Source organism: Loxodonta africana, chromosome 9 (assembly GCF_030014295.1).
Source record: "Loxodonta africana isolate mLoxAfr1 chromosome 9, mLoxAfr1.hap2, whole genome shotgun sequence".
Taxonomy (NCBI): domain Eukaryota; kingdom Metazoa; phylum Chordata; class Mammalia; order Proboscidea; family Elephantidae; genus Loxodonta; species Loxodonta africana.
This window is the reverse complement of record NC_087350.1, coordinates 55,774,388-55,801,287: the sequence shown is the minus strand read 5'-3', so window position 1 is coordinate 55,801,287 and position 26,900 is coordinate 55,774,388. Positions and strand designations below refer to the sequence as shown.

Genomic DNA, 26,900 nt, shown 5'->3' with positions numbered 1-26,900 from the left:
TTAATATATAAAAATACCATTCCATTATACCAAAATATAGACATATATATTTTTTAATTTTTATTATGCTTTAAGTAAAAGTTTACAAATCAAGTCAGTCTCTCATACAAAAGCTTGTATACACTTTGCTACATACTCCTAATTGCTCTCCCCCTAATGAGACAGCCCGCTCCCTCCCTCCACTCTCTCTTTTTGTGTCCATTCCGTCAGCTTCTAACCCTCTCTACCCTCTCATCTCCTCTCCAGGCAGGAGATGCCAACATAGTCTCAAGTGTCCACCTGATCTAAGAAGCTCACTCCTCACCAGCATCCCTCTCTATCCCATTGTCCAGTCCAATCCCTGTCTGAGAGTTGGCTTTGGGAATGGTTCCTGTCCTGGGCTAACACGGTCTGGGGACCGTGACCACCAGGGTCCTTCTAGTCTCAGTCAGACCATTAAGTCTGGTCTTTTTACGAGAATTTGGGGTCTGCATCCCACTGCTCCCCTGCTCCCTCAGGGGTTCTCCAATGTGTTCCCTGTCAGGGCAGTCATCGGTTGTAGTCAGGCACCATCTAGTTCTTCTGGTCTCAGGCTGATGTAGTCTCTGGTTTATGTGGCCCTTTCTGTCTCTTGGGCTCATAATTACCTTGTGTCCTTGGTGTTCTTCATTCTCGTTTGATCCAGGTGGGCTGAGACCAACTGATGCATCTTAGATGGCTGCTTACTGGCATTTAAGACCCCAGATGCCACTCTCCAAAGTGGGATGCAGAATGTTTTCTTATGCCAATTGACTTAGATGTCCCCTGAAACCATGGTACCCAAACCTCTACCCCTGCTATGCTGGCGTTCGAAGCGTTCAGTTTATTCAGGAAAATTCTTTGCTTTTGGTTTACTCCAGTTGTGCTGCCCTCGCCTGTATTGTGTGCTGTCTTTTGCATCACCTAAAGCAGTTCTTATCTACTATCTAATTAGTGAATGCCCCTCTTCCACCCTCCCTCCCTCCCCCTTCTCTTAACCATCAAAGAATATTTTCTTCTCTGTTTGAACTATTTCTTGAGTTCTTATAACAGTGGTCTTATACAATATTTGTCCTTTTGCAACTAATTTCACTCAGCATAATGCCTTCCAGATTCCTCTATGTTATGAAATATTTCACAGATTCATCATTGTTCTTTATTGATGCGTAGCATTCCATTGCGTGAATATACCATAATTTATTTATCCATTCATCCGTTGATGGGCACCTTGGTTGCTTCCAACTTTTTGCTATTGTAAACAGTGCTGCAATGAACATGGGTGTGCATATATCTGTTCATGTAAAGGCTCTTATTTCTCTGAGATATATTCCAAGGACTGGGATTGCTGGATTGTATGGTAGTTCTATTTCTAGTTTTTTAAGGAAGCGCCAAATCGATTTCCAAAGTGGTTGTACCATTTTACATTCCGACCAGCAGTGTATAAGTGTTCCAGTCTCTCCACAACCTCTCCAACATTTATTATTTTGTGTTTTTTGGATTAAGGCCAGCCTTGTTGGAGTGAGACAGAATCTCATTGTAGTTTTGATTTGCATTTCTCTACTGGCTAATGATCCTGAGCATTTCCTCATGTATCTGTTGGTGGCCTGAATGTCTTCTTTAGTGAAGTGCCTCTTCATATCCTTTGCCCATTTTTTAATTGGGTTATTTGTCTTTTTGTGGTTGAGTTTTATCAGAATCATGTAGATTTTAGAGATCAGTGTACCTCAGTTTCTTCATTTGAAAATAGTCATAGTAATTTCAGTCGTGGCTTTGGCATCAAAAGACCTGAGTTTGTATCCTGACTTCACCACTTATTTGGCGTGGCCTTGAGCAAGTTATTTCACTTAGTGTCAGTGACTTTTCCTGTAAAAAGGGGCTAATGATAGAACATTCTAATAGGATACTAAGTGAAAAAAGTAGGGCAGAAAGCTGTAATTTAGTATGGTTCTAATTCTTTTTTTTTTTTTTTTAAGTATATGGGTTATGTGTATATGTTTGTATCTACCCATCAAAAGGACAAAGAAAATTTAGTAAAACGTTCATAGTAGTGCTCTTGGGACACCAGGCTTATGAGCTGATTTACTTTCTTCTGTGTATTCCTTTTTTAGTTTCTCTGTAATGAGTATGTATTCCTTCCAATCAGAAATGAGCAATTAAAGGCATAAGTAATAGTTGTCCCTTCTGCCCAGGGTTGTTGGGGGATCACCTGTGGGGACAATGGCCTTCTGTGACCTGCCACCCTGCTCTGTGCTTACCCCCTGGGGCATTATCGGGGTTGGCATCGGTGATTCACCAAGGGCTGGCCTTCTCCCCACAGACCCTGCCTGTGGCCAAGACTGTTTCCCATCTCGTGTGTTTACTCTCCCCACACCCGTCCTCTGCATTCCAAAACATTGTAAGGCTGAGCTTAAATGGCACCTTTTCCTCAAAGCCCTCCCTGCTTCACTGGATGGTCTCGGAGCCTGTGGTGTCTAGGAGTTTCTGTTACTCATCAATTGTAATGATCTACTCACGTCCCTGTTACCCCCACTGAACTTTCTCAAGGGCAGGGAGCCCATCCTGCCTGTCCACCCCTAATGTCCAGCACAGTGGATAACACATACAAGTCTCAATAAAGCTCTGCTGGGAGAATGGCTGTGTCTCACGATGTTTGCAGAAAGTATTGCCTCTGCTCATCAGAAATAAGCAATTAAAGAGTAATAGTGGCCGCTTCTAGAAGTTTGTCCACAAATCCCTTCAGTTCAGTGACTTAATATGTCAGAAAACCCAGATCCAAATGCAGCTCTAAACCTGGTATCCTGTCATGCCTCAGCCTCATTTGAAAATAGAAACATCCCGCCCAGCCCTGAGTAGAGATGAAGATGTTATCTGCCAGGACACCGGCTTGGAGGCAGAGGTCCCCATAATTTGTTAGGACAGACGTTTACTCCTCACATACTTGTTGAGGGAAATCAAGTCTGTCTCCATGACAGGCAATCCAACGGCAATGAGAACAGAAAAAGAAGTCCTAGCATGTTTGTAGCCTGCCACCCATGGCAAGAAGCTCTTGCACATACAAAGAACTTGTACTTCATTATTGTGTTTGGGCTTCATGAAGCCCCATAAGCTGGGCAGGGCCAGGCAGGATGTTTCTATTTTTAAACGAGGCTGAGGCATAACAGGACATCAGGTTTAGAGTTGCGTTTGGATCTGGGTTTTCTTATATATTAAGTCCACTGGGCCATGCTGCCCCCTCACCTCCTTTGATCCCCACAAACGCTGGAAGAGAGAGAACAGGCAGGGCTGCTGACCCATTTCACAGATAAAAACCCTGAAGTTCTGAGAAGTGAAGTTTATGGCAGTCCCATCAAGTGCAGGAAGAGTAAACTGTGAGGAAGGCTGGTGTGGACCAGGAGGCCTCTGGAAAATCATGACCCTCATGAGAAATGGCTGTGTGAACCCTCCCAGGTGAGAAGACAAACAGGTCAGAGCCAGTCTCCCCCGTGTAGCCGCTCCTTTGAGGATCACAGACCCCAGCGAGGGAGGTGAGACGGGGTGGTTGTTGCCATTATGGAAAGGAGAACAGAGGTGGAGGGTGGTGCTCCTGCCAACGCAGAGTCTCTGATGCCACTGACCAAACTTGCAGCACCACCTGGAAGTGCGGGCTTCTTAAGCTTGGCTCAATGAGGACTGACTCCCACAATGACACACTGTATGAAAACTTCAAAAGAGTTTATTTTTTAATTTTTTTCTTTGGTTCTATATGTATTTAAAAAGACCACCTCCGCTTGGTGGCTCTGATCAGTCAACTAAGAGAAGCAAACACCTTGGTTAATCAGGTGACATGGATTCTGGAAAGCACTGAAGGTGGGGCCTCCAGGCAGGGAGAGAGAAGAGTTTATGCCCGTCTTCTCCACATTCCTTCTGGCTGCTCCGGGGAGCTCACAGTGACCTGGCTTCACCTGACTGAAGTAAAGGGGACTTGGGCTGGTGGAGGCACAGGACGCAGGGGCTATGTGCTCTGACATGTTGGGGAAGCTGAGCTTCCAGGCTCAGCGTGGCAGGTGCTGTGTTGGCCAGCTCAGCCCATCTGGCGGGGCTGAAGGCAAGTGAGGAGCCAGGAAGGTATGAGGATCCTGAATGTTTCCAGGCCCCCTGCAGCCCTGGGCTTCACCTGGGCCAGGAGCACTAGAATCGCAGACTTTCTAGGCTGGAAGGGACCCTAAAGGGTTCCCAATACAACCCCCAATTTGATGTCTCACCCTCCAGGGTAGCCATCTGGCTTTGCTTGTTCAGTGATGGTAAGCTCATTCCAGGCCTGGCAGCCCTGCTCCTTCCACCCCCTGGTCCTAGTTCTGCTCTCAGGCAGGAAGGGAACAGGTGTGTTTCCAGTTCTCTATGGGGGCCCTGAAGAGACCCCTTCCCATCCTGAGAGCTTCTTGGCTCAGGTCCTATACCTCTAGCTGACCATCCACACCGCAGTCTGGCCCCCTGTTCTCTCCCCATCTTTGTAGAAGTCCATCTCAACACTCAGGCTGCAGTGGCTCCCAGCCCTCCTAGTGTGGTGTGGTTGGTGCAGAGGGAGCAATTCTGCTATTGCCTCCTTCTAGACCCTTTGCCTTTGTGGAGCCAGCCCAAGGTGCTGCCATCCTGAGATCATAGCCAGCCACAGTCCTGTCAGTCTACCCGGATCACACTAGCCCCAGTCCATCCTTGTGCCCTTCGAGGGTGGGTTGCAGGGGCAGGACCTCAGAGTCATCTTGTCTAAGCTGGTGCTCCCTCAGGAGCCAGGCGTGGCTCGCTTGGCCTTCCCCAACCTAAGCACTGGTCTCCACAATGCACTTGAGGAACATGGTGTCGTCCTTCACATAGGCATGCTTGGGAGACTGCAGTCTGCTGAGGGGGAAGAAGAGCGGGCAGCCACTGGCCACGTTGGTTTCACTCTGGGGCCGCTGGAAGGATGCTGAGGTAAGGTCAGGCCGGAACGCATCAATGGCATGCTCACGGTTGTTCTGGTCGAGCAGCATGAAGGTGACCTGCGGGGCAGGTGGGAGGTCAGATTCAGAGGCCCAAATGCTTGCTTACCACCTGTGTAGTCCTGGACCCTTAGTTCCGACTGACTCTTTCTTCCTGGTGAGGAGTCAAAGGAACAGTAGATGGAAGCATCTGATGTTCTGGGCAGGATTTAGGGTTGCCCTTTATGATTTTTTTTATGATTAGGGATCAGATGGTCTATCCAGCAGGAGGGGGGAATGTGGGTGCCACAGGGTCAATTCTCATTGGCTGTTCGGGCTAAATGGGGGATGGAAGCATTGGCAAGGAGGCTGGACTTAATAACCTGTAATGCCTCTTTCGGCTCTGAAATTTTTGATTCATCAACTACAACCGGAAACTCCTGGGGCAAGGCAGAAGGGAAGAGCAGACAGGCCTTCTCCAGAGGGGCTGTCCATTAATGCCCTGAAACATTTATGGGGCTTCTGTTGCAAACCCAGAGCCTGGGTGATGCAGTGGTTAATATCTATGTCTGCTAACCAAAAGGTCGGCAGTTTCAATCCACCAGCTGCTCCTTGGAAACTCTATAGGGCTGTTGTACTCTGTCCTACAGGGTTGCTGTGTGTAGGAATCGACTCCAGGGCAACAGGTTTTTTTCCATCCAGCAGATAAGGCTCTACCCCCAAGAAGCCAATGAACTAAAAGTGACACAAAATATACACCCTCTTCCCTGCTACATGTCATTAAGATGCCAATGGGGAAACTGAAATAGCTTCCATTGCTTATCAGCTGCACCTCAGAATCCCCCGGGGAGGTCTGAAAAATCCCCAAGTCAGGCTTCACTGTTTACTAGGGTGAGACCGAGTCATTGGTATGTAAAAAATCTCCCCAGCACTTTTGAGAACCACTGGGCTGCTGACTCATACCCAGACCAACTTGGTACTCCCTCCCCACCCACTGTTTTCTCTCTTCTGCCTCCACCCCAGCTAAGTCTGATACTCATGACCCCTTCCCACCCCCCACTCACTGGCTGTTCTTGTTCACCTGCAGGGAAAGCCTTCTTTTGAAAATCCTGCCTTGAGGCTAGCCCCATGGCACCTCCTCTCCTTATTTTCTTATTCCCCTCACCCTATGAATTTCACTTCTACATTCCAGGCATTTTAGCTGGAATAGAGCTGGGAGATCTGGACTAAGCTCCTCATTTTATAGAAGAGGAAACCAGTAATGGCAGAGAGGACAAGTGGCTTGCCCCAGGTCAGATGGTATGTTCATGGCTAGGCCAGGACTAAAAACAAACCAAAGCAATCCCATTGCTGTCGAGTTGATTTTGACCAGGACTAGGACCCCATCTCATCATTCCCTGGGAGGGCAGGCCCACACCTTGTTCCGGAAAGGCCAGGGCAGCAGGGCATCGTACTCCCCCCTCATGATGACGATGAAGAGCGACAGGTGGGTCCTCTTTCCTGTCCCGTCCCCATTCAGGTACAGCCGCAAACACAACTTATAGCCGTACTTGGCAGTGTAGAAAGCTGAAATGTGGAAGCTAGAGTCAGCACAGAGACAGCTGGAAAAAGCAGATGAGGGAACTGGAACTCAATGGTTAGGCATGCCCAAGGTCAATGGCTCAAAACTAAGAAAACTGGGGCTAGAGCCTGACATTCTTCTCCATTAAACCAAATCCCGTTGCTGTTGAGTCGATACCAATTCATAGGGACCCTACACAGACTCTTGGGATCATCGAGCCCAGTGACTGTCAACTGGCTATGAGAATCTCCTGGAGGGCTTGGCAAAGCCCTAGAGTTTCGGATTCAGTAGAGCTGGGGTGAGGACTGTGAATTTGCATTTCTGACAAGTTCTAAGGGGAGCTGATGCTGCTGGTCCTGGGACCACACCTTGAGAACCGCTAATCTAGCCTAACCTGCATTTTACTGTCAGGAAATCAAGCCCAGGGAGGGGAAGTGGCTGGCCAAGGTCTCATAGCCAGACCTCCTACCTGCCAACAATGTTTTTTTTTTCCTGCTGCCCTGAGCTTCCTGAGAGCTGGGGGAGAGTGGGGCAGCTCAGCTTCTGGCCATCCTCTGCAAGGCCCAGAGGGCTGAGACATCCCCTGGTGATTAAGTATAGGGGCCTGTGGGTGCTCTCTCTGGGCAGCTGAGAGTGCTGTCCTGTGGGTGAGTTCTGCCAGCTGTTACCATATGGGCTCCTCTGGGGTGGGGGGAAGAGGCTGACAATCTTACTCATCTCTGCCTCTAATGTTTTGGGAGAACAGGAAGCAAGAGGTGCTGCTTGCCTTTTCCTTCTTTGGAAGTGGTGGGGAGGTCAACAGGCAGCAGGTGAGGCCTCTGCTGCTGGGAAGAAGTCTGGACCACAGAAGGGAGCAGTGCTGCCCCAGCAGGAACAGCGCCTGGAGTAGGACCAGGGCCTTCTGCCTCTCAGTATCCACCTCTATAAAATCCAGAGGCGGAAGGGAAATAATCCCAGCCCTGCTGGTCTTGGCTGTATCCAATGAGCGGGTGAACATGGGCAGATGTGAGGGGTTGTTAAAATCGTCATTCTCCTTTCTTGTCCCACTGGTTCACTTGGTGAGGGAGGTGAGAGGAAAAGCACACGAGTCTGGGTCGAGGCTCCCCTCCCAACATGCTGTGCAGCCTTGGCAAGGGATGTAGGCGTTCTGGGCCTCGGTTTATTGTCTGTAAAATGATGGTGCTGCCATATATTGATCCTTACCCATGGGTGTTTTACTGTACAAATGCATACGCTGTCATATAAATACAAGCCAACTAGTTAGGAAAATCATTTACTGAGTAACTACTTTAAGCCAGACTGAGTACTTCAGGCCAAGCCCAGGGGCAGGGAAATGAATGAGACCCTGCTGGATTTACATAACAGAAATTCAGGTGGGAAGCAGTCATATACAAATGCACATTGTGTTTTACATAGTTCTCCACTTGCCTTAGTTCAGCTCAATGGCTCCCTGAGGGTGGGGTTCCGCTGTATTTACCAGCATTCCTCTCCTTTGTACAAAGCTTTGGTTCACATTTGCACTTTCTTTCACATTCAGTATCTACATGAAGTAGATAACTACTTTTATCTCCATTTGCAAAATGGAGACTGAAGCTCAGGGAGGTGAAAGGGCTTGCCCAGGTTTAAGCAGCCAACTAGTCTCTCACTGGAGACTTGAGCCCAGCTCTCTAGGTCCAAAGCTCAGAGCTCCTTCCCCTCCCACCCTCCACAGTCCCAGCACAATTGCTGGCTGTGGTATGTGATCTGAATGGACACTGGCCTAATGGGACACAGGGAGGCCTTTGCAGGGTTGGTAGCCCCCTACTGCTTGTTTCTTGGGCCCAGTGGAGCCTGCTTCCCCTACCTGGTTTCTGTGCCCCTGGGGAGGTGTTACCTGGGGAGAAGAGGCTGATGGTCTTGCCACAGGCTGACTCATGGCACCGCCGGGTGACATTGGTGATCTTCCACAGGAAGGTGCCGTCGAAGGAGGCCTCCTCCATGAGGTGGAGACTCTGCTCCAGCTTGCCCAAGGCCTGGTCTTTCTGGGCTAGGGTCTGCTGCAACTCCACCACCTGCAGGGAAGCCTATTCAGCCAGGGTCACCAGCAGGCAAATTGCAGGTAGGGTGGGCATAGCAAGATATGGAGACAGACCTGCCCAAAATATGCCTTGCTGACCATGGCACACTCTGCACATGCTTCTGCCTCTGCATGTGCTGCTCCCTCTGCCTGGGGTTCCTTTTCCTTCCTTTGCCACTTGCCAACTCCTATTCATCCATCAGGAATCCACCTCCTATTGCCCTTCCTCTGGGTAGCTTCAACCACTGTCCTAGATCAGCTGGTCTTTCTTTCATCTCTGTTCTTACAGGGCTCTTAGCATGGCTTTATGAGCATACTTTTCTGCCTTCTCTACTAGATGGTCTCCCTTTCCTACTGAGGGCTGGGCCCATGCTCATTTCTTCTCTGTCCATACTTTGCATAGTGCCTGGCATGTAAGAGGAGGGGCAGGAAGCTTGTTGGTGAAAGAAAAGTGCTGCCCTCGGAGAGTCTACCTTCTAATTGGGGCAAGAGTCACATAAATCAAGGCTTTACTTGGTCATTCAAACTGAGTATCTGCCCCTTCTGGTAGGTTTCCCCAGTGAACCTCCAAAGCCACAAATTTATTCTTGGGTGTCCTCAGGTGGGGAAGCCAGAAGTAGAAGTGAGTGCTCCTAAAGACAATTTAATCCGTACTTTTACTGAAGGGGATACTGAGGCCTTGAGCAGGCAAGTGACGTGCCCAAAAGCAAAAGCTCACTGCCGTCGAGTTGATTCCAACTCACAGTGACCCTGTATGACAGAGTAGAACTGCCCCACAGGGTTTCCAAGGGGCAGCTGGTGGATTTGAACTGCCAACCTTTTGGTTAGCAGCTGTAGCTGTTACACCACTGCACCACCAACTTAATTGTGGAGCTGGAACCAAAATCCAGGCCTAACTCAATATGAGACAATGATGTAATGTTGCTGCAAAAAAGTAATACCAGCATGGGGACCGGCTATATTAATAAAAATACAAGCTCTGCAACAAAAGAGGGGACAGTCCTACTCAACCAAGAACTGTCAGATAAGTGGATTTCCTGGAGTCTGAGACCACACTCTGAGCATGTGAAATCCTTTAGAGACTGAGCCAGTGTACAAGGACAGCATGAAACACTGTGCTCTGATAAAGTAGTGAAGGCACTGGGGCCATTTAGCTTGAAGAAGGGAACCCTCGGGTAGGATATAATCACTGCCCACCTCTGAAGGGCTGCCACGGGGACTAGAAAGCAGATTTGTTTGGTGCTCTGAGAGGCAGGACCAGGAACAATGCAGGGAAGACACAGGGAGGCAAATTTTAACTTAGTATAAGGAATAATTTTCTAATAGTAAAAATGTGAATAATGGAATGAGCTGCCAGGGGAGGGAGTGGCCTACCACAAGAGTTCAAGTGAAGGAACTGAAGCACTGCATGTGGGGATCTGACCTTGACTGTAAGGTCTGACTCAGTGCTCGCCCTGGAAGGAGAGAGAAGTCTTGACAGGGGAGTGAATACTCTCAACTGGGAGAACCCTTAGGAGGAAGGCTGGTCCAGTGCTCTAGAGATAAAAGGGGGCTCCCTACACAGGTCCTGAAGGCAAACTTGCCTCCTTTGCTCACCCTCTGCTCCAAGCTCAGGATGCGGTCACAGTCCAGCTGACTCTGGTGGATGGAGGCAGCCAGGGCCAGGTGGGAGGCCTCCACCTCCTTGTTGAGGACGGCGACAATGTTCTCAAACACACGTAGCTTCTCCTCCAGCTCAGCTAGGAGCTTCTCCTTCATGAAGTGCTGCAGGGCCAGCTCCTCCTGGCCCTCGGAGCAGGGTGCCCGGTAGCAGTCCACCTCCAGGTTGCCGGCCACCTCCACAGCTGCCTTCAGCTGCAAGTCTGACAGGTTCTGCTCCAGGGCCATGGGTCCAGACTCCTGTGTAGAGCCCAGCTGGGCCTTCCACTGTTTCACGAAACCCAACAGCAGGTTTAGGTGGGAGGCCTGGGAGGTGGCTTCATGCTCCTGTACAGACTTTGAGCTCCCCTGCAGAGACAGCATGGCTGGTCAGTGCAAACAGAGAAGGTGAGAAAGGACGAGGAAACAGTGGAGTACGCTGCACCAAAGGTCACCAAGGAAAGTCAGACCCACTCACCCAGCAAAGGGGAGATGGCTTTGTATGCAGCGGGAGGGATTCAGGAGGAGGACCCTGGCATCAGACATACCCATGGGAAGCCAGTGCATCCCAGCCTCCAGAGGAGAGACCCTGCCCTGCCTTTGAGCACAATGATGGTTCAGTACCACGGAGAGAGGCACAGGGTCATTTTAAACCCTGGTTAAGTGTTTTTTTTTAAGTGCTGGGTTGCTGACTGAAAGGTTGGCAGTTTGAACCCATCTAGTGGCTCCAAGGGAGAAAGACCTGATGATCTGCTTCCATAAAGATTCCAAAAATCAAAAACCAAGGCCAGCGCCGTTGATTCCAACTCACAGTGACCCTACAGGACAGAGTAGAACTGCCCCATAGAGTTTCCAAGGAGTGCCTGGCGGATTTGAACGGCCGACCCTTTGGTCAGCAGCTGTAGCACTTAACCACTATGCCACCAGGGTTTCCCTCCATAAAGATTACAGCTAAGAAAACCCTATGGGGCAGTTCTGTTTTGTCACATGGGGTTGCTATGAGTTGGAATCCACTCCATGGCACCTAACAACAGCAACAAATACCAATGCTCAGGTGAGACACTAAGAAAAACTTCCCTGAGTACCGAAATGACTTAATAGTGGGATGTGTTGCTTGGGAACATCCAGAAGAATAGCTTGACATCATGAGAAAATCCTAGAGGGGCTGGAGTGGAGAGACCTAGAAGTCTGTGACCTTAGTGGACAGATCTTTTTTCATACTCAGATGCTTACCTTGAATGAGCAGCCGACGCCTGCAAAGGGGCACCCAACTCTAGCCTCAGCCACATCAGGGTGGTCCTGGAAACAAGAACCATGTCACTGGGAGCTATTGGGATCCCTGTGGCCACCACTGCAGCCTTCTGCAGAGTTCCCGGACCCACCAGGGCAGGCGCTGGGCTGGTCCGCCAGATGCTTAGCAAGGCTTACGGGATCTCTCTGGGTGCTGGGCCCATGATGGTTGTCTCTGCCCCATGGAGCTTCATGGTGACATGGAACTGAATGAGAATGCTTGAGTTCTCTGGGGAGGGCCAAGGCCTGGGTGTTAGGAGACCTAGGCTGTAATCTCAGTTCAGTTCACTCACCAGTCTGGGCCTCAAAATTCTCATTGGTCAAACAGTACTTCCCCTGTGCTGGGTGAGTAACCTAAGGAGATGGCTGGGGAAATACCTGGCAAACTATAAAAGTTTTGGTTAATCATTTTTAAAATGTACTCTTAATAATAATAGTTATTATTGTTTTTTTACCTTTAGCTGTGTGACCTTGGGCAAGCCATTCCTTTCTAGACTTGTTTCCTCATCTGTAAGTAGGGAAGGTACCTCTTGCCTTGACCATCACATTTGTGAGGATCGAATAAAATGCATGAAAAAAAACTTTGTAAGTAAATTGCTGGACTACTATTCAAGAAGAATTGTCATTATTAAGTAAAGTTATGTTCCAGGAAGTCTGTGCAGGAAAAGGTTCTGAGCTTTGAGGAGATTTAAGTTTAGAAGTTTTAGAGGTAACAAAGTCAGATCTAGACCACCTGCTCTAACCCCCATTTTGTTTTGTCTCTGAGGCACCCAGGGCTTCTCAAGATCAGGGAAGGAGCTCAGACCACAGCTGGAGTCTCCTGTACCACCCCTTGCCCACCATAGGCCAATGCACCTTCTAGAGTCTTTGTGTTCACTTAGCTAGTGAACTCGGCATCTGGGGGCTCTGTGAGGGTCACAGCCATGTTCCTAGTGCCAAGGGAAGTACCTGGCACAGAGTAGACACTTAGGACATGCTGTCTGTGTAAGTGAATACTTCGCTCCCCCTGAAACCCATGGGGCCTCTCCTCACGATTCCCATCTGCACTACTCCTTGGCAAGTCACTCTGAACTGAGGCCCTGCACCTCTTACCCTTCCTGATGATGTATAGCCCAAGGGCAGTGACACAAGGTACTTAGTTCTCAAGTGCAGCTTGACAAGACTGTTACCCTGTTTATAGGTCTGAAGGATTTACAAAATGTTTCAGTAGTTATAATTCCTCTTGGGGCCCCTAACAACCCTGTAGGGCAGGCAGGGTAGGTTTTTTGCTCCCATTTTACTAATGAAGAAGCTGAGGCTCAGAAAGGGGAAGGAATTAGCCTAGGGAGGCCCAACTAGGACGCAGCACAGCAAAAGGGCTCTTCCCACACCATCTCCCTATCTCTTACCAAGAATAAGCCCAAGGAAGAAAAATACATAATCTGGAAAACGGCTTGTATACAGAACACATGAAGAACTCTTACAACTCAATAATAATAAGATATACAACCTAATTAAAAAATGGGCAAAAGACCTGAACAAATACTTTGCAAGAGGAGATATGTGAATGACAAATAAGCTCGTGAAAAGATGCTCAACATCACTAGTCATCAGAGAAACGAAAGTTAAAACCATAATGAAATAGCACTATTCACTCACTAAAATGGCTAAAATTAAAAAGACTGACAGTACCAAGTGTTGGTGAGGATGTGAAACAACTGGAATTCTCACATGTTGCTGGTAGGAGTGCAATGTGGTACAGCCACTTTGGAAAAATCTATAAAAGTATCTTATAAAGTTAAACATACACTTACCATCCAAACCACAAACTCCACTCCTAGGTATTTACTCAAGAAAAATTAAAACATGTCCACACAAAGATGTGTATGTGAATGCTCAATGAAGCTATTATGAATAATGCCCTAAAATGGAAGCAACCCAAATTTCTATCAACTGGTGAATGGATTAACAAATTGTGGAATATCCATACTATAGAATACACTGAGCAATCAAAAGGAACAAAATACAAATACATATAATAACATGGACAAATCTCAAAAACATTATGCTAAGTCAAATACAAGCAACTACATACTGCATGATTCCATTCTTATAGATGCTAGAAAAGGCAAAGCTATGGTGATAGAAGGTAGAAGAGTAGTTGCTTGGGGCTGAGTTTGGGTGAGAAGGCTGACCACACAGGGGCACCAGGACCCTTTTTGGTACATTTGCTACCCTGCTTGTAGTGGTGGCCACAAGACTGTACACATTTACTAGCATTCATCAAACTGCACACTTAAAATGAGTGAATTTTCTTGCATGTAAACAATATCTTAATTTTAAAAGAGTTTTGTCACATGGCATGATGTGAAGGGTGATTTAGAGGGAAGGAGGAGAAGACAGACTTCTTTGGGGCTGAGCAAATACAAGCCACACTAGTTATTATTCTTTATAAGTGAAATAAGCAGAGATCTGTGGGCTCAATGAATACAGTTGATTTGGGACACAGAAAGACCCAGCAAAGCACCTCCCCACAAACTGCCCTGGGCTTTAGGAACAAGCTGTTCCCAACAAAGAACAGAAAACAGATGTTCTGTTGGGGGGATGAGAAGGGCAAAGGGTGGCCTGAGGAGGGAGACAATGCCTCACCAGCTTTGGGGATTCTGCAGTGACTCAGCCACTCCCAGAAGGTAGCCACCCTGCATGTGGGAACAATGAGGGCAAGCCCAGAAGTGCCTGATGTCCCACGTGAACCTGAGTCCTGGGCAAATGGACTTGGGGTCACCTCTCATGCCCTAACATCCCCTACAAGTCCATAATTCTCATCCTCTTGAAGTTCTAAGGGTCTAACAATAGCTTGAGGCGAGAGTCACAACAGGGATAAAGACAAAAGTGATAAAACTCTAAGAGTGCAATTCTAGGCCTCACCCACAGGTGGAATGGGGTGGGCTGTTCTGGCAGTTGAGCCTTCCTGGTGCCGTGTGTGCAGTAAGCCTGCTGCAGGGTGTCAAATGCTATGTGGGTGTAGGAGTCATCCTTATTATGGTGTCTGTATGGGTGTGAGCTGTGCCCAGTCTCAAATGTGATGGACGAGGGGCCAGGGGTGACTCAAGATGCCTTCAGAGGCTTTGGAGGCCAGCCAGGCCACCTTAAGTCCATCCTCAGTCTTCATTCCTTAGAGTGCTGTAGGGGTTAAGGGTGTGGGCTCTGAATCCAGCCTGTTAGGGGTTCAAAGTCCATTTCTGTCACATACTAGCTGTGTGGCCCTGGGAGAGTCATTAACTTCTCTGTGTCTCAGTTTCCTCATCTGCAAAATGAGGATGATAATAGCACCCTCTCATAGACTTACTGTGAGGATTAAATGAGAATACTTGTAAGTGCTGGTATTAGTTTCCTACTGCTGCTGTAACAAATTACCTCAAACTCAGTGGCTTAAAACAACAGAAATGTATTACAGTTCTAGAGGTCAAAAAGCTGAACATCAAGGTGTCAGCAAGGCTGTGCTCTCTCTCTAGGACAGAATCTGTTTCCTTGCCTTTTCCAGCTTCTAGAGGCCACCTGCATTCCTTGGCTCGCAGCCCCATTCTCCATTTTCAAAGCCAGCAGTGTAGCAACTTCCAATCTCTCTCTGATTGTGACCCTCCTGTGTCCCTCTTATAAGGACCCTTGTGACTATATTTGGCTCATCTAGATAATTCAAGATCATCTCCCCACCTCAAGATCCTTAATTTAGTCATACCTGCAAAGCCCCTTTTGCCATGTAAGGTAACATATTCATACATTCTGGGGATTAGGATGCGGACATCTTTGGGGAACATTATTCTGACCGTTCTCAATAAATGTTAGCTATAAAAAAAAAATTTTTTTTTAATTATTATTACTAGTGGTATTACTATTATTAGTGTTATAATTCCTAAGGATTAAGCACTGCCCTTGTGATATCTTTTTTTTTTCTCCTAATGTATGTATCTCCTTTAATCCTGACAGCTCAAACTCTTAATTACTAATCTTATAAAACTCCATTTTCCCATTGGATTTCCTCTGGGAGGTGAGAACATTAAGTTCCTAAAAACATATTTATAGAGGACCAAATTATTTTTGTATGTTACTTCACAGGACCCCCAAAGTAGTCCTTTGAGGCAGGCAGGGCTGGATTAGCTTCACCGTGATTCAGATGGGGAAACTGAGTGTTGTTCATTTGAGGTCACACCTCACTTGCGCACTGAGAAGCCGACTGAATCTGTGTCTTCTGTCCCATAGTTACGTGCCTTGCAAGGCCTGCCACTTTCTCAGCACTTCTGTAAGCACTGCCCCATCTGAGGATGCTCACACACCATGAGGAGAAGGTCAGGCTTTGAGGTTCTGCTTCCCTCCTATGGGTGGGGAAGCTGAAGCTCAGGGGTGGTCAGTGACTCATAAAAGTCAGTGTAAGTTTGGGACAAGGCTGAGGTAGGGTGCAGAAGCCTGGAATCCATATCCAGGGTCCCTCCTCCCCAGCACAGAGCTTTTGCCTTGACCAAAGGGTGCTTCACCTGAAGCCAGGGATGGAGGGGAGTGGACAGAGAGTCTGGCTCAGGCTGCAGAGGAAGAACAGGGATCTGTCCCGGGCCCACACTGGTGTGTATCTGGTGCCACAAGCAGCCCCTGTGAGTGCCTCAGTGCTTGGAAATGGCTAAAAATAAAATTCCCAGTGGAATTTTCTCTGAGGGGAAAAAAAAAACAGAGAAAATAAAATCACAACCCTCAGGGAACACTCGTCCTTCTGTCTGTGTCCGAGAAGTCTGTGGTTATGTGGTGTTCCCAGATGTCCTAGCTATCCAGGGACCTTTGTAATGGGATCGGCAGAGGGTCCCTGGGGAAGGACCCTGCTTGAGAAGCCATGGGCCTCCAAGAATGTGAGTATTAAGAGGGTGCCAGAGCATCAGTGCAGCACACGAAGGGTCTGCAGCATGCAGCGCATTGCCCGCACAGCTGGGTTGGACACAGAGGCCAGTGGAGGTTTGGATGCCTTGGGGCCATTATTGCTCGCACCTCAGCTACTGTTGAGGGGGAGCTACTCTGCAGTCAGGGGGTGGACCCGGTCAGTCTGTCTCTTCCCACCAGTTCCTGCCCTCCTCTGTAGCTGGGCCAGGTTCTTCTTTGCCCAACCTCTGCCACCTCCTCTAGAAAGCCTACTTGATCCTCTTAGTTGTAAGTAGTCTTGCCTATTCCTGTTTTTCCATAGTACCTGGTTGATACCAGCACTTAAGGCTGGCTGTGCTATTTAAACATACATAAAACATTTGGGGGTGATCTACCAATTGAAGGTAGCATATAGGAGAAGACACCACCAGCCTGGGAGGCAGGAGTTGGAGCCTGGGTTTTCCTCCAGCTGGCTGTGTGACTTGGGCCAGGTATGCCTCCTATTCATAAAGCAGGGGAGAGTTCGGGGATTTATTTTCAGGTGTCTCACTCCAAGGGGCGCAGATAAAAAGGGAGCACATTTAACCCAAATGCTAGAAACTGGGGACAGACAAAAAAGGGATGCAGTCAGCCTCCCCCACATGAAGGACTGGGGGCAGGAGCCTGACTTGTCCTCTGTGCCCCAAGGCAGACAGACTTCAGCTCAGTGAAAATAAGGAGGCAAACACTGTACCAGTTAAGAGTCCCCCCGAGATGGCAGTGGTAGTTTCATGGAGTAATGTGCTCACTGTTGCTGGAAGGACACAAGGCCACCTAGCAGGAATTCAGCACAGAACAGAAATTAAACTAGACGGCTTAAACCCTCTTGCTTTCTGAGTCTAGAATAAGTTGTGACATTATTTTAAGCCACTGGCATTAAATGTCAGCTTGTTTTTGACCTTCTTGAATAGGCTTCAGAGGAAGGAGAGTGAAACAATCCCACTGCGGGGGTCTCAGGCAGACAATTTAGTATCAGTTCCCAGTCACTGGGTCATCCCCTACTTCACTGTTACTTCTAAAGGAAGGTCATTCCAGGCAAGGGCCAAGTCTCCAACTAGGTCACCATTAATCTCTTTCATACTTGCTGCTTACATTGGTTAATCACCTCTGGCTCCCAGCACTTCTGAGGGAGATATTACTCTAATGAAGTCAGGAGATGAGAACAGCTGATAAGCAGAAGGCATGGAAAGTGTGAGTAAGGATGGGCACAGCTCGGTGGTCTCCAGCTCTGCCCCTCTACCGCCTCCACGTCCCAGGATCCCCCAGATGCAGACAGACTTAGGGATTACCACATATGCCAAGTGTTGACTTATAACCAGCTGCTCTTCTCTGGTCAAAAGTCCCCTGAAGTTCCCATCAGGGTCAAGAGCCTGAGGAGTCCCTGGTATTTCCACTGTGTGGCTTTGTGCAGGTGATCAGATCACTGACTTGTCCTCCAACATTTCACTACAAGGGTGATGACTACATTTGGTGGGGACTGACACTTCTCAGAGATTGGCCTATGTCAGAGGGGCCTCTGCACCCAAATACCGACCATACCCCTTCCACTCCACAGCCTGATACCAAACCAAAACCAAACCCCTTGCCATTGATTTGAGTCTGACTCATAGTGACCCTATAGGACAGAGTGGAACTGCCCTATAGAGTTTCTGAGGCCGAAACCCTTTACAGAAGCAAATTGCCACATCTTTCTCCCATGGAGCAGCTGGTAGGTTCAACCCGCCGGTCTTTCTCTTAGCAGCCACGTGCTTAACCACTACACCACCAGGGCTCCTTTTATAGCCTGATGTTGTTATGTGCCTTTAGCCTGGTTAAAAAAAACAAAACCAAACCCATTGCCGTTGAGTCGATTCCGACTCATAGCGACCCCATAGGACAGAGTAGAACTGCCCCCATAGAATTTCCAAGGAGCGCCTGGTAGATTCGAACTGCTGACCTTTTGGATAGCAGCCGTAGCTCTTAACCACTATGCCACCAGGGTTTCCTATAGCCTGGTGGAGGCCTGTAATTTCACCAATAGTCACTTCATTTTGTTTAAAACAGCAAGTTTCAAACTGTGCTATGCAGGGCCCTAGAGTCCCCAGAACCCTTGAGGGGCTGGGACAGGGAAAAGAAATGGGGCAACTAAGAGGGCCAGTCTCCAGGCTCCCCTTTAATCAGGGCTCTTCTACTTTTACCTGATTTCATTTGAACTAAGCTGAAGATAATAAAACCATTGGATTAAGGATATTTAAATATGTCTTATCTCTATTATCTAAGATTTGTACTATGAATACATATTCCTTTTGTTAAGAGAAAAGAGAATAAAACAAGTTAAAAAACACTAGCTCTCCAGCATTTAAGTGGTCAGGGGCTTTCAAGGGCATCTGTCCAGCCCCTCCATCTTGCAGATGGAATGCTGTGGCCCACAGAAAGGAATGGGTTTGCTCAAGTTTCGCACTGCACCCACTAAGATACCCAAACGGGGAGGCCAGTAACTATTACTGCATTGTAAAGTTCCAGGAAAATGCATTTGATCCCCTTGATCCCCCTATTATCCCCTTGGAGCCCTAGTGGCAAAGTAGTTAAGAACCATGGCTGCTAACCAAAAGGTCAGCAGTTCAAATCCACCAGCTGCTCCTTGGAAACTCTATGGGGCAGTTCTACTCTATCCTATAGGGTTGCTGTGAGTTGGAATTGACTCGATGTCAACAGGTTTTGTTTTTGTTATTATCCCCTTGAGGGCCTAGGGAAGCAGGGGCTGCTGAGAGGGGATGGGGAATCCTCAAATCAGCTCTGGATGGGTCAGGAAATTCCCCCAAACTCTCTGAATGAGTAGACCCACAGCCAAGGAGGGAGAAGGAAGTATGAAGACTTGCCTGCCTCTGGCTCCAAAAGGTTGGGTGGGAGAGTTGGTTGGTCATTCCTTGACCCACAATCTAGACATCACAGGTTCTAGATGGGCCCTGCAGAGCCGGAGTAACTTCCTCATTTTACAGATGGAGAAACTGAGGCCCAAACAGGGCACTGGACTTATCGTGGACCATGCAATGGACTATACAGAACCATCATGGATGCCCCCAGAGCCGGTTTGTAGCGAGAAGGGAGCTTTGGCTGAAAGAGCCAAGTACCTTAGAGAGGGGACAGTGCAGGTGGTCTAGCGGAAAGTCCTGGCCATTGGGCAGCTTCAGCATGGAGACTTACCAGTGCGTTTTAGGGCCCCACGTGCAAAACAAAGGGTAGGACTTAGAGCAGTGATTCCAAAGATTGGAGTCATGGATCAATATAAATTTGTATTTGTTCGAATTGGGAGATCAGCATACAGATTGCCATCATTTTATTTTGCCAAGTGAAGGCTTTACCAAAAACTTTATCATCTACTATCACCGCCATTTCATTCATACAAAGACATTTATAGGGACAGCATAATCTCTGGGTAAAGAGTGTATTTTTAAAACTCACTAATTTTCTTATTTTTATCATGTTTTCATGAACTGGTGGAATTAGAGCAGTTCTGGTCAGCACGTGGGGACCACTGGACTGGACAGATGACCTGCCAGAGTCCTTCCAGCTCAGAAGGGCCGAGGTTCTAAACTGTGGTACCTGAGACTGTCTCTATGGTTCCTCACATTTCCAAAGTCACATCTTATTTCTAGAAACACAGCTTGGCAGAGTCCAAGAAGTAAGATGATACTGGCCTAAGACAACTCCTTGCTTGAAGGCAGACAGAGGGGCAAAAAGACCTGTCTAGAGCAGGGGTCTGCAAACCTCTGTAAAGGGCCAGAAAAAACATAATTTGGGCTTTGCAGGCCAGACAATTCTCTTGCAATCACTCAGCTCTCTCACTATAGGGTGAAAACAGCTATAGGCAATACAGAAATGAATGAGCATGGTATATTCCCAATAAAATTTTATTTATGGACACTGAAATCTGAATTTGATATAATATTCACATGTCACAAAATATTCTTCTTTTTTTGATTTTTTCAACCATTTAAAAATAAAAACTCTAGTGACGGGCCAGGTTTGGCCCTGGGCTGTAATTTGTGGACCCTGGTCTAGATTGTTGTTTTCAACCTGAATCTGCCACAGATCAGCCGCGTGGCATTGGGCACAATGCTCACCTCTGGGAACTTCAGTCTCCTCACCTCTTAGAAAGTAAATTCAGTCTGGATTGAACATAAGGAGACGGGTGCCTGCCGGGGGCCATGTGGGCTGCTGCCTACTTGGCCTCATCCTGAACAAATCAAGAAAGGACAAATACCTTTTGTTGGTATACAACGTACCTTCTCCTGAGACAGAAGGTTTCCTGGGCTTCCAGAGTGGGGGTCGTCCCCTCTGCACTTAGGGCAGCTTTGATCTTCGCTGTTCCTGGGGAAACATGAGCATTTTCCTGGGTGAGGCACTCACAGTTCCCTGGCACCAGCCTGTCCCAACAGCTCCAAATGCCTAGACGCCACCCAGCATGGTGGCAATATCAGTGAGCGTGCAGGTCCACAATCCTGTACCCACTGTTCCGAAAACCCCAATGTTCTGAATGCTGCATGTTTTTCCATAGTTTTGAAGTGAACTTATTGGGCTGCCAAACCTGAACTGAATTAACTGGAGGTGATCATAGCCCTTATTTATCCCACTTTGTGTGAATATTCATATGTTTCATTCCAGAAATACTAATGTGCTTGATTTTAGGGTGCTGCCCGAGTCCCCACTGAAAGAATTACATAATGCACTGACTTGTTTTTCAAAAATGTGAAAAAGTTCTGAATGCCAAAACACATCTGAGTCCAAGGGCTTGGATAAGGATTGTGGACCTAAGCATTATTGAGTAGTCGTCTTCTTTTTGGTTTTGGTCTCTTATTTTTAGTAATCACAGATAATCATGGCCTGCTAAAATATGAAGCGCCCTTAGAGACCATCTACCCTGGAGGTTCTTAACCAGGAGTGGGTGTCAGATTCTGACTCAGGTGGCATTCGAGCATGCGTGTTTTTTGTTTTTTTTTATTAACTTTTATTGAGCTTCAAGTGAACGTTTACAAATCAGGTCAGACTGTCACATATAAGTTTATACACACCTTACTCTGTACTCCCACTTGCTCTCCCCCTAATGAGTCAGCCCTTCCAGTCTCTCCTTTCGTGACAATTTTGCCAGCTTCCAACTCTCTCTATCCTCCCATCCCCCCTCCAGACGGAAGATGCCAACACAGTCTCAAGTGTCCACCTGATATAATTAGCTCACTCTTCATCAGCATCTCTTTCCTACCCACTGTCCAGTCTCTTTCATGACTGCTGAGTTGTCTTCGGGAATGGTTCCTGTCCTGTGCCAACAGAAGGTTTGGGGACCATGACCGCTGGGATTCCTCTAGTCTCAGTCAGACCATTAAGTATGGTCTTTTTATGAGAATTTGGGGTCTGCATCCCACTGATCTCCTGCTCCCTCAGGGGTTCTCTGTTGTGCTCCCTGTCAGGGCAGTCATCGATTGTGGCCGGGCACCAACTAGTTCTTCTGGTCTCAGGATGATGTAAGTCTCTGGTTCATGTGGCCCTTTCTGTCTCTTGGGCTCTTAGTTATCGTGTGACCTTGGTGTTCTTCATTCTCCTTTGCTCCAGGTGGGTTGAGACCAATTGAGAGCATGCGTGTTTTTAAACAGCTTCCCAAGTGAGTCTGATGCATGGTGAGCACCATTGTTATTGTTGTTGTGTGCTGTTGAGTTGATTCCGACTCATAGCGATCCTACAGGGCAGAGTAGAACTGCCTCATAGGGTTTCCTTGGCTGTAATCTTTACGAGTGCAGGTTGACAGGTCTTTTCTCCTACAGAGCTGCTGGTGGACTTGAACTGCTAACCTTCTGGTTAGCAGCCAATAGCTCAACCATTGGTTTACCCTATTTTAAAGGAGGGCAAGTGGATGGCCAAAGTAGAGAGAATCAGGAGCAGAGCTGAGGCAGAAGCTTTCTGGCTTCAGGCCCAGGCCCCTTCTCTACCCCACCAGTTCCTTCCCCATCCTCTGTCAGGTTTGGGAGAAGAGACCCACCACAAAGGCCTGAAGAGAACCCAGAAAAATCACCTTGATGGTAAAACCAGACAGGCTTTGCTCCACCATCCCTGGCTGGCCTTTCCCAGCCACAGCCTCTCCCCTTCCTCTCTCACAGCCTCCCCCTTTGTCACAATGTGTGAACTTCTCACAGGCCTGATTCAGTTCTCCCACCTTATTATTAAGCTGTAAAGCCCCAAACAAAGGTCACCCTGGGGTACGTGGGTAGGTGGCAGCTTAAGAGTGCACTTGCCAGGAGTGTAACTTGGCAAGTTGACTTAACCTCTCTATCAGGCCTCCGCTTCCTCACATGTAAAATAGGAGAATAATAGTACCCACCTCACCAGGTTATTCTGCAGACCTAAAGAAAGAGTTTAATAGAGTACTTGGTACATAGTAGGTGCACAATAGTTAAGGGGTGATGCTGATGATGGTATTGGTATCACACCTCTCTGATTACTGAAATATAGATATACATATATATACCTTTAAAGGGGTTCTCAGCAAACAGTACAAGGTGATAGGTGATATTGTGGAAGGAGATATATTTGCATAACAATTTGTCATTTACCAAGAAGGTTGACATTCTTTATTAAAAGCGGTTTTTGGACATTATTGATTGGACATTCTAACAATTCTGTGAGGTAGAAAATAGCTTTATAGGCATTTTATAGACAAGAAAGCTGAGCTAAGAGATATTAAGCAATTTGTACCAGGCCACATAGCACGAAAGTAGCGTAGTTGGCCCTAAAGACTCTGCCCCACATTGGATGGCCTTCTCCTGAGGAAGCAGACATCTTCCTGTGGCTACTTCTCCTTTTACCCACAGGCAGAGGGACAATGTCAAGGACTGAGGAAAGGGTGTGGAAACTGAGGCCCAGCGTAACCTACTAAACATCACCAGTGCTTCTCACCCTCGCCTCCTGTCTGCATCCCCTCCCAGCACCATCTCAGCACCCACCCTTGCTCCCCCATCCTCTCACCTGATGTTCTCTGAGAGACAAGTGGCGCAGCAGAGGGCCCTGGGCTCTGATGGATCCTGGCAGACGGTGGGGGGGCACCCAAAGGGAAACTCGTTCTCATCAGGGGCCGGGCGGGGGCTGCTGGCTGAGCCGGAGGCCATCCCAGGTTCCTAGGCTGGCTAGAGGGCTCGTCTAAGCTCCTCCAGAGCAGGGACCAGCTCACTGGCGAATGTGATGAGAGAAGAGGTAGGTTCGGGCCTGGGCCACCCTCTCTGGTGAACAGGGAGTCTCTGATGACTTTATCGTCTTTTCTCTGGCTTGTATAGTTCAACGTCACAGCTGAGTCACATCAGGGATGGGGCAGGAATTACCCTTCACGGTGAAAAAAATCCCCTGGATGGTGACTAGAGGCTTCAGGAGTGTCCAGCCATTCTTTAGAGTGAGAAAGAGCAACAGAGCAAGTCAGAGAGAAAAAAGAACTGTGTCATAGACTTTCAGGAACCACAGTTAGAGTTCCCCTGTCTGAGAACCACAGGCTGCTGCTGGCTTCCTCCGACAAGGATCCCTGGGGCACCTCGGCAGAAAGAAACACAGCTGGTGATTGGTCTATGTTCCCTGGGGCCCCCAAGTAGTTTAGAATTCCCTGGTGGGGGCTCACCTCCCTGGTGGAAGTCCCCGAGGTCATGGAAGCGGGTCCAAAGATTCAAGTCCCAGGAGCTTTAGCTCTGCATGGTCCAAAGAGGCTGAGCAGACTCAGGTAAAAGTCAATTCCTCACAGTAAGTCTCAGTTATCCCATCTGTAAAAAAAGGAGTTGGAACAGCAGGTCTGGGAGCCTGTGACCAAGGCAACCAGAGAGAGCAGGAAGGTCTCTGATGACTCCACCCTGTCCTGGGCATTCCTCCATCAGCACTTGTGATGACACAGGGCCCTCCCCTCCTTTGAAGTCCTGAGCCAGTTTTCTTGGTTCAAGGCCTCAGGACCACAAACTCCTCAGGGCCTTCCCCATGGCCCCGACTCAGGAAGTCATAGTGGTCACACACCCAGGTCAGGTGCCACCACTTCTTTGCCCTGAGAAGAACAAAGCACTAAACACATACATGATCACAGGGAGTTAGTCTAAGTTCTCAATTCTCAACTGAGAGGCCAAGTGGGACACAGATCCATGTTTGCAGGGAAAGTGAACTAAGGGAAGTATAGTTCCTGGCATGCCTACTGTGTGCCGGGCAATGTTTTACCTCCTAATTCTCAGAATAACCAGCTGGTGTTCTTCTGCAGTCATGAAATAGGCTCAGAGAAGCAAAGTACTGGCACGACTGCTGGACTCCAAGCTCTGTGCACTTGCCCCCACACAAGAGAGATGAAACAACCTACAGAGCTGGGATGGGGGTGAGAGCATCCAGCCTCTGTTTTGTCATCTGTCAGATGGAGAAGATGGTCTCCACACATCTCCTTGCCCTGCTGTGCAGCTATAAGGGGTTTTGTGAACTTTCATAGTGGCTTCAAATCATGGCTTTGAAGTTAGATGGATCTGAGTTGGGATCCTGGGTCCACCACTTAGTAGCTATGGGTCCTGGAACAGGGTCCTTAACATCTCTGAACCTCAGTTTCTACATGTGTAAAATGGGGGATAATAGTACCTACTTCACCCGATTGTTGTGATGACTAAATGAGATCTTGGGTGAAAGCGTGGCATAGTGTGTTGCCCAAACGAAGTGCTCCAAAGGGTCTGACATTGTCCTCAGGTGATGGCCGCTCCCCTTCTAGCTCTACAAAATGAGCAGAGAGAATTAAAATGTTAAATCATATTTACCTAATGTTTTCAAATCCATCGACTTTACTTGAGCTTCACAGGTGGGTAGAGCAGGTTGGATGTTGTCCCTGGCACTGGAAAAATTCAACTGCCCACCTTCCCTGGATACCTGAGCTGCCAGCAGGGGCATGTCTACGGGAATTAGTGCATATGGCAATTAGTTTTAAATTGGTGAATGATCTTACAGCTGGCGATGGAAACGGTGATGGCCAACAGAAACTGCTTGTTAGCGCACCTCCTCAAGTGGTGCCCAGGACGTGCGCCCTATCTGGCATACCTTAGTTACTCCTCTGGCTGCAATGAGGGCAGGGCACCCTACTGGTAATATGTCAATCAGGGCCTCCACCTTCACCTGGGCCAGCCCTGGCCTGGCACTATCAGCAAACGACGCCAACGCCTACTTCAGAGAACATAAAAACTATGAGAAACACACTTCTTTAACTGTACATCCCAACCATGCAAACTTCCCTACATCCCCACCCATTCCTTCCTCCCCTCCATGAGGGATGGAAAAGGCACCCATGACTTATCTCCCTGTCCCAGTTCTGGGTCCCTTTCTCTCTCCGCTGCCTTCAGGAGGACTCCTTCTCTACCAGCTCCTTCCCATTAACCCCAAATATGCTGAAGCTGCTCTAATAATAAAAATGAAAAAGAACAGGTACTACTTTTTTAGTTCTGTGTTTGGCTGCCGTGTTAAGTACAGGTACCATCTCGTCTAATCCTCACATGAGCCCTAGGAAACAGGTACTGTTATTGTCATCCCTACTTTACAGATGAGGAACTGAGGCACAGGGAGGTTAAGTGATTGCCCAAGGTCTCACAGCCAGTGAATGGGAACTCTTGAACTGAGAGCCTGTGTTTTAAGTACACATTGTGCTAATGCCCGTCTTTAAAGCTCTTTTCACCCTCATTCCAAATTCTCTCCTGCTTCTACTCTCTCACTGCAATTGTAGAATTTCTAGAAAAGATTGTCTGCAGAGGAGTCTCCACTTCCTCACTCCAGCCTCCACAGAACCATCTCCTGTCACGTGGTTGCCAAATGTCCTGAGCCTATCCCAGTTTCTATATCCTGGCCAGCACCTGACAGGGTTCTTAGCCGCTCCTTCCAGAATCCCTGCCTTCCCTCGGCTTCCCCCACACCCGTCGGGGTTCTCTCCTTCTCTGGCTGTTCATTACCGGCCTCCTGGACCCCTTTCTCTTCCACCCTGAACATCCATTGACTCCATCCCCGTAGCTCCCTACGCACAAGTCCCTGTGCCCTGCTCCCCCATCTCCCCAGCCTTGCACTTGTCCTTCAGGGCCACCAGGACCAGACCCCATTTCTCCTGTGAAGTCTCGGTAGGCAGCCCACATAATAAGGCTGGCCGCCCGGCTTCGCGATCCCATTGCGTCCTGCCGCCCAGCTCTGTGATTCCAGGTTCCTGTCGCTGTCCCCCATCCCTGTTCGTGCGCTCGCTGAGGGAGGACATGGCCCCCGTCGTTTTGCCACCTCCACACCCCGTTGCGAACACAACTCCGGGCGCACAGCAGGCCCGTGACTATTCCACGGGTGAACGCTCCCCCGGGGTGCCCCACGAGCCCGCAGTAAGGGCTGGGGGCAGTGAGGCCCAGGTCCGGGGCGGGCGGGATCTGCAGCCGCAGGTTCCCGGGCCGGGCCGCGGTGAGGCCTGGGCTTGGGGCGCCGTCCGAGCGAGGGGAGCTGGGGGCATCTTGTCCGGGAA

The 26,900-nt window shown here is 48.4% G+C and overlaps 1 protein-coding gene across 9 annotated transcripts; it reads right to left on the bottom strand.

Moving 5' to 3' along the window:
• Positions 1-1,942: 1,942 nt before the first annotated feature.
• On the bottom strand, positions 1,943-26,802 carry TRAF1 (TNF receptor associated factor 1). 9 transcript variants are annotated; one of them, XM_064291510.1, is made up of 9 exons: positions 25,011-26,799; positions 24,027-24,165; positions 23,390-23,942; positions 20,662-20,746; positions 11,420-11,485; positions 10,145-10,555; positions 8,366-8,555; positions 6,349-6,554; positions 1,943-5,012 (listed from the first exon to the last, which is right to left on the bottom strand). In XM_064291510.1, exons 3-9 carry the CDS (start codon positions 23,527-23,529, stop codon positions 4,794-4,796), a joined length of 1,317 nt encoding a protein of 438 aa, XP_064147580.1. In that variant the 5' UTR covers positions 23,530-23,942; positions 24,027-24,165; positions 25,011-26,799; the 3' UTR covers positions 1,943-4,793. The 9 variants fall into 9 exon arrangements, with proteins under 9 accessions (XP_064147580.1, XP_064147582.1, XP_064147583.1 ...); XM_064291512.1 differs by having other exon boundaries at positions 23,390-23,933; XM_064291513.1 differs by having other exon boundaries at positions 23,390-23,800.
• Positions 26,803-26,900: the final 98 nt, after the last annotated feature.

What these genes read in the sequence shown, in the direction of transcription:
- TRAF1 (XM_064291514.1), bottom strand. Translation starts at nt 23,529, where the DNA reads ATGGCCTCCGGCTCAGCCAGCAGCCCCCGCCCGGCCCCTGATGAGAAC. An exon ending in TGTCTCTCAGAGAACATCAG is followed by an intron (nt 20,747 to 23,389) that starts GTGAGAGGATGG and finishes ATGTTTCCCCAG; the next exon opens with GAACAGCGAAGATCAAAGCT. An exon ending in ACCTTCTGTCTCAGGAGAAG is followed by an intron (nt 11,486 to 20,661) that starts GTACGTTGTATA and finishes TCTTGTTTCCAG; the next exon opens with GACCACCCTGATGTGGCTGA.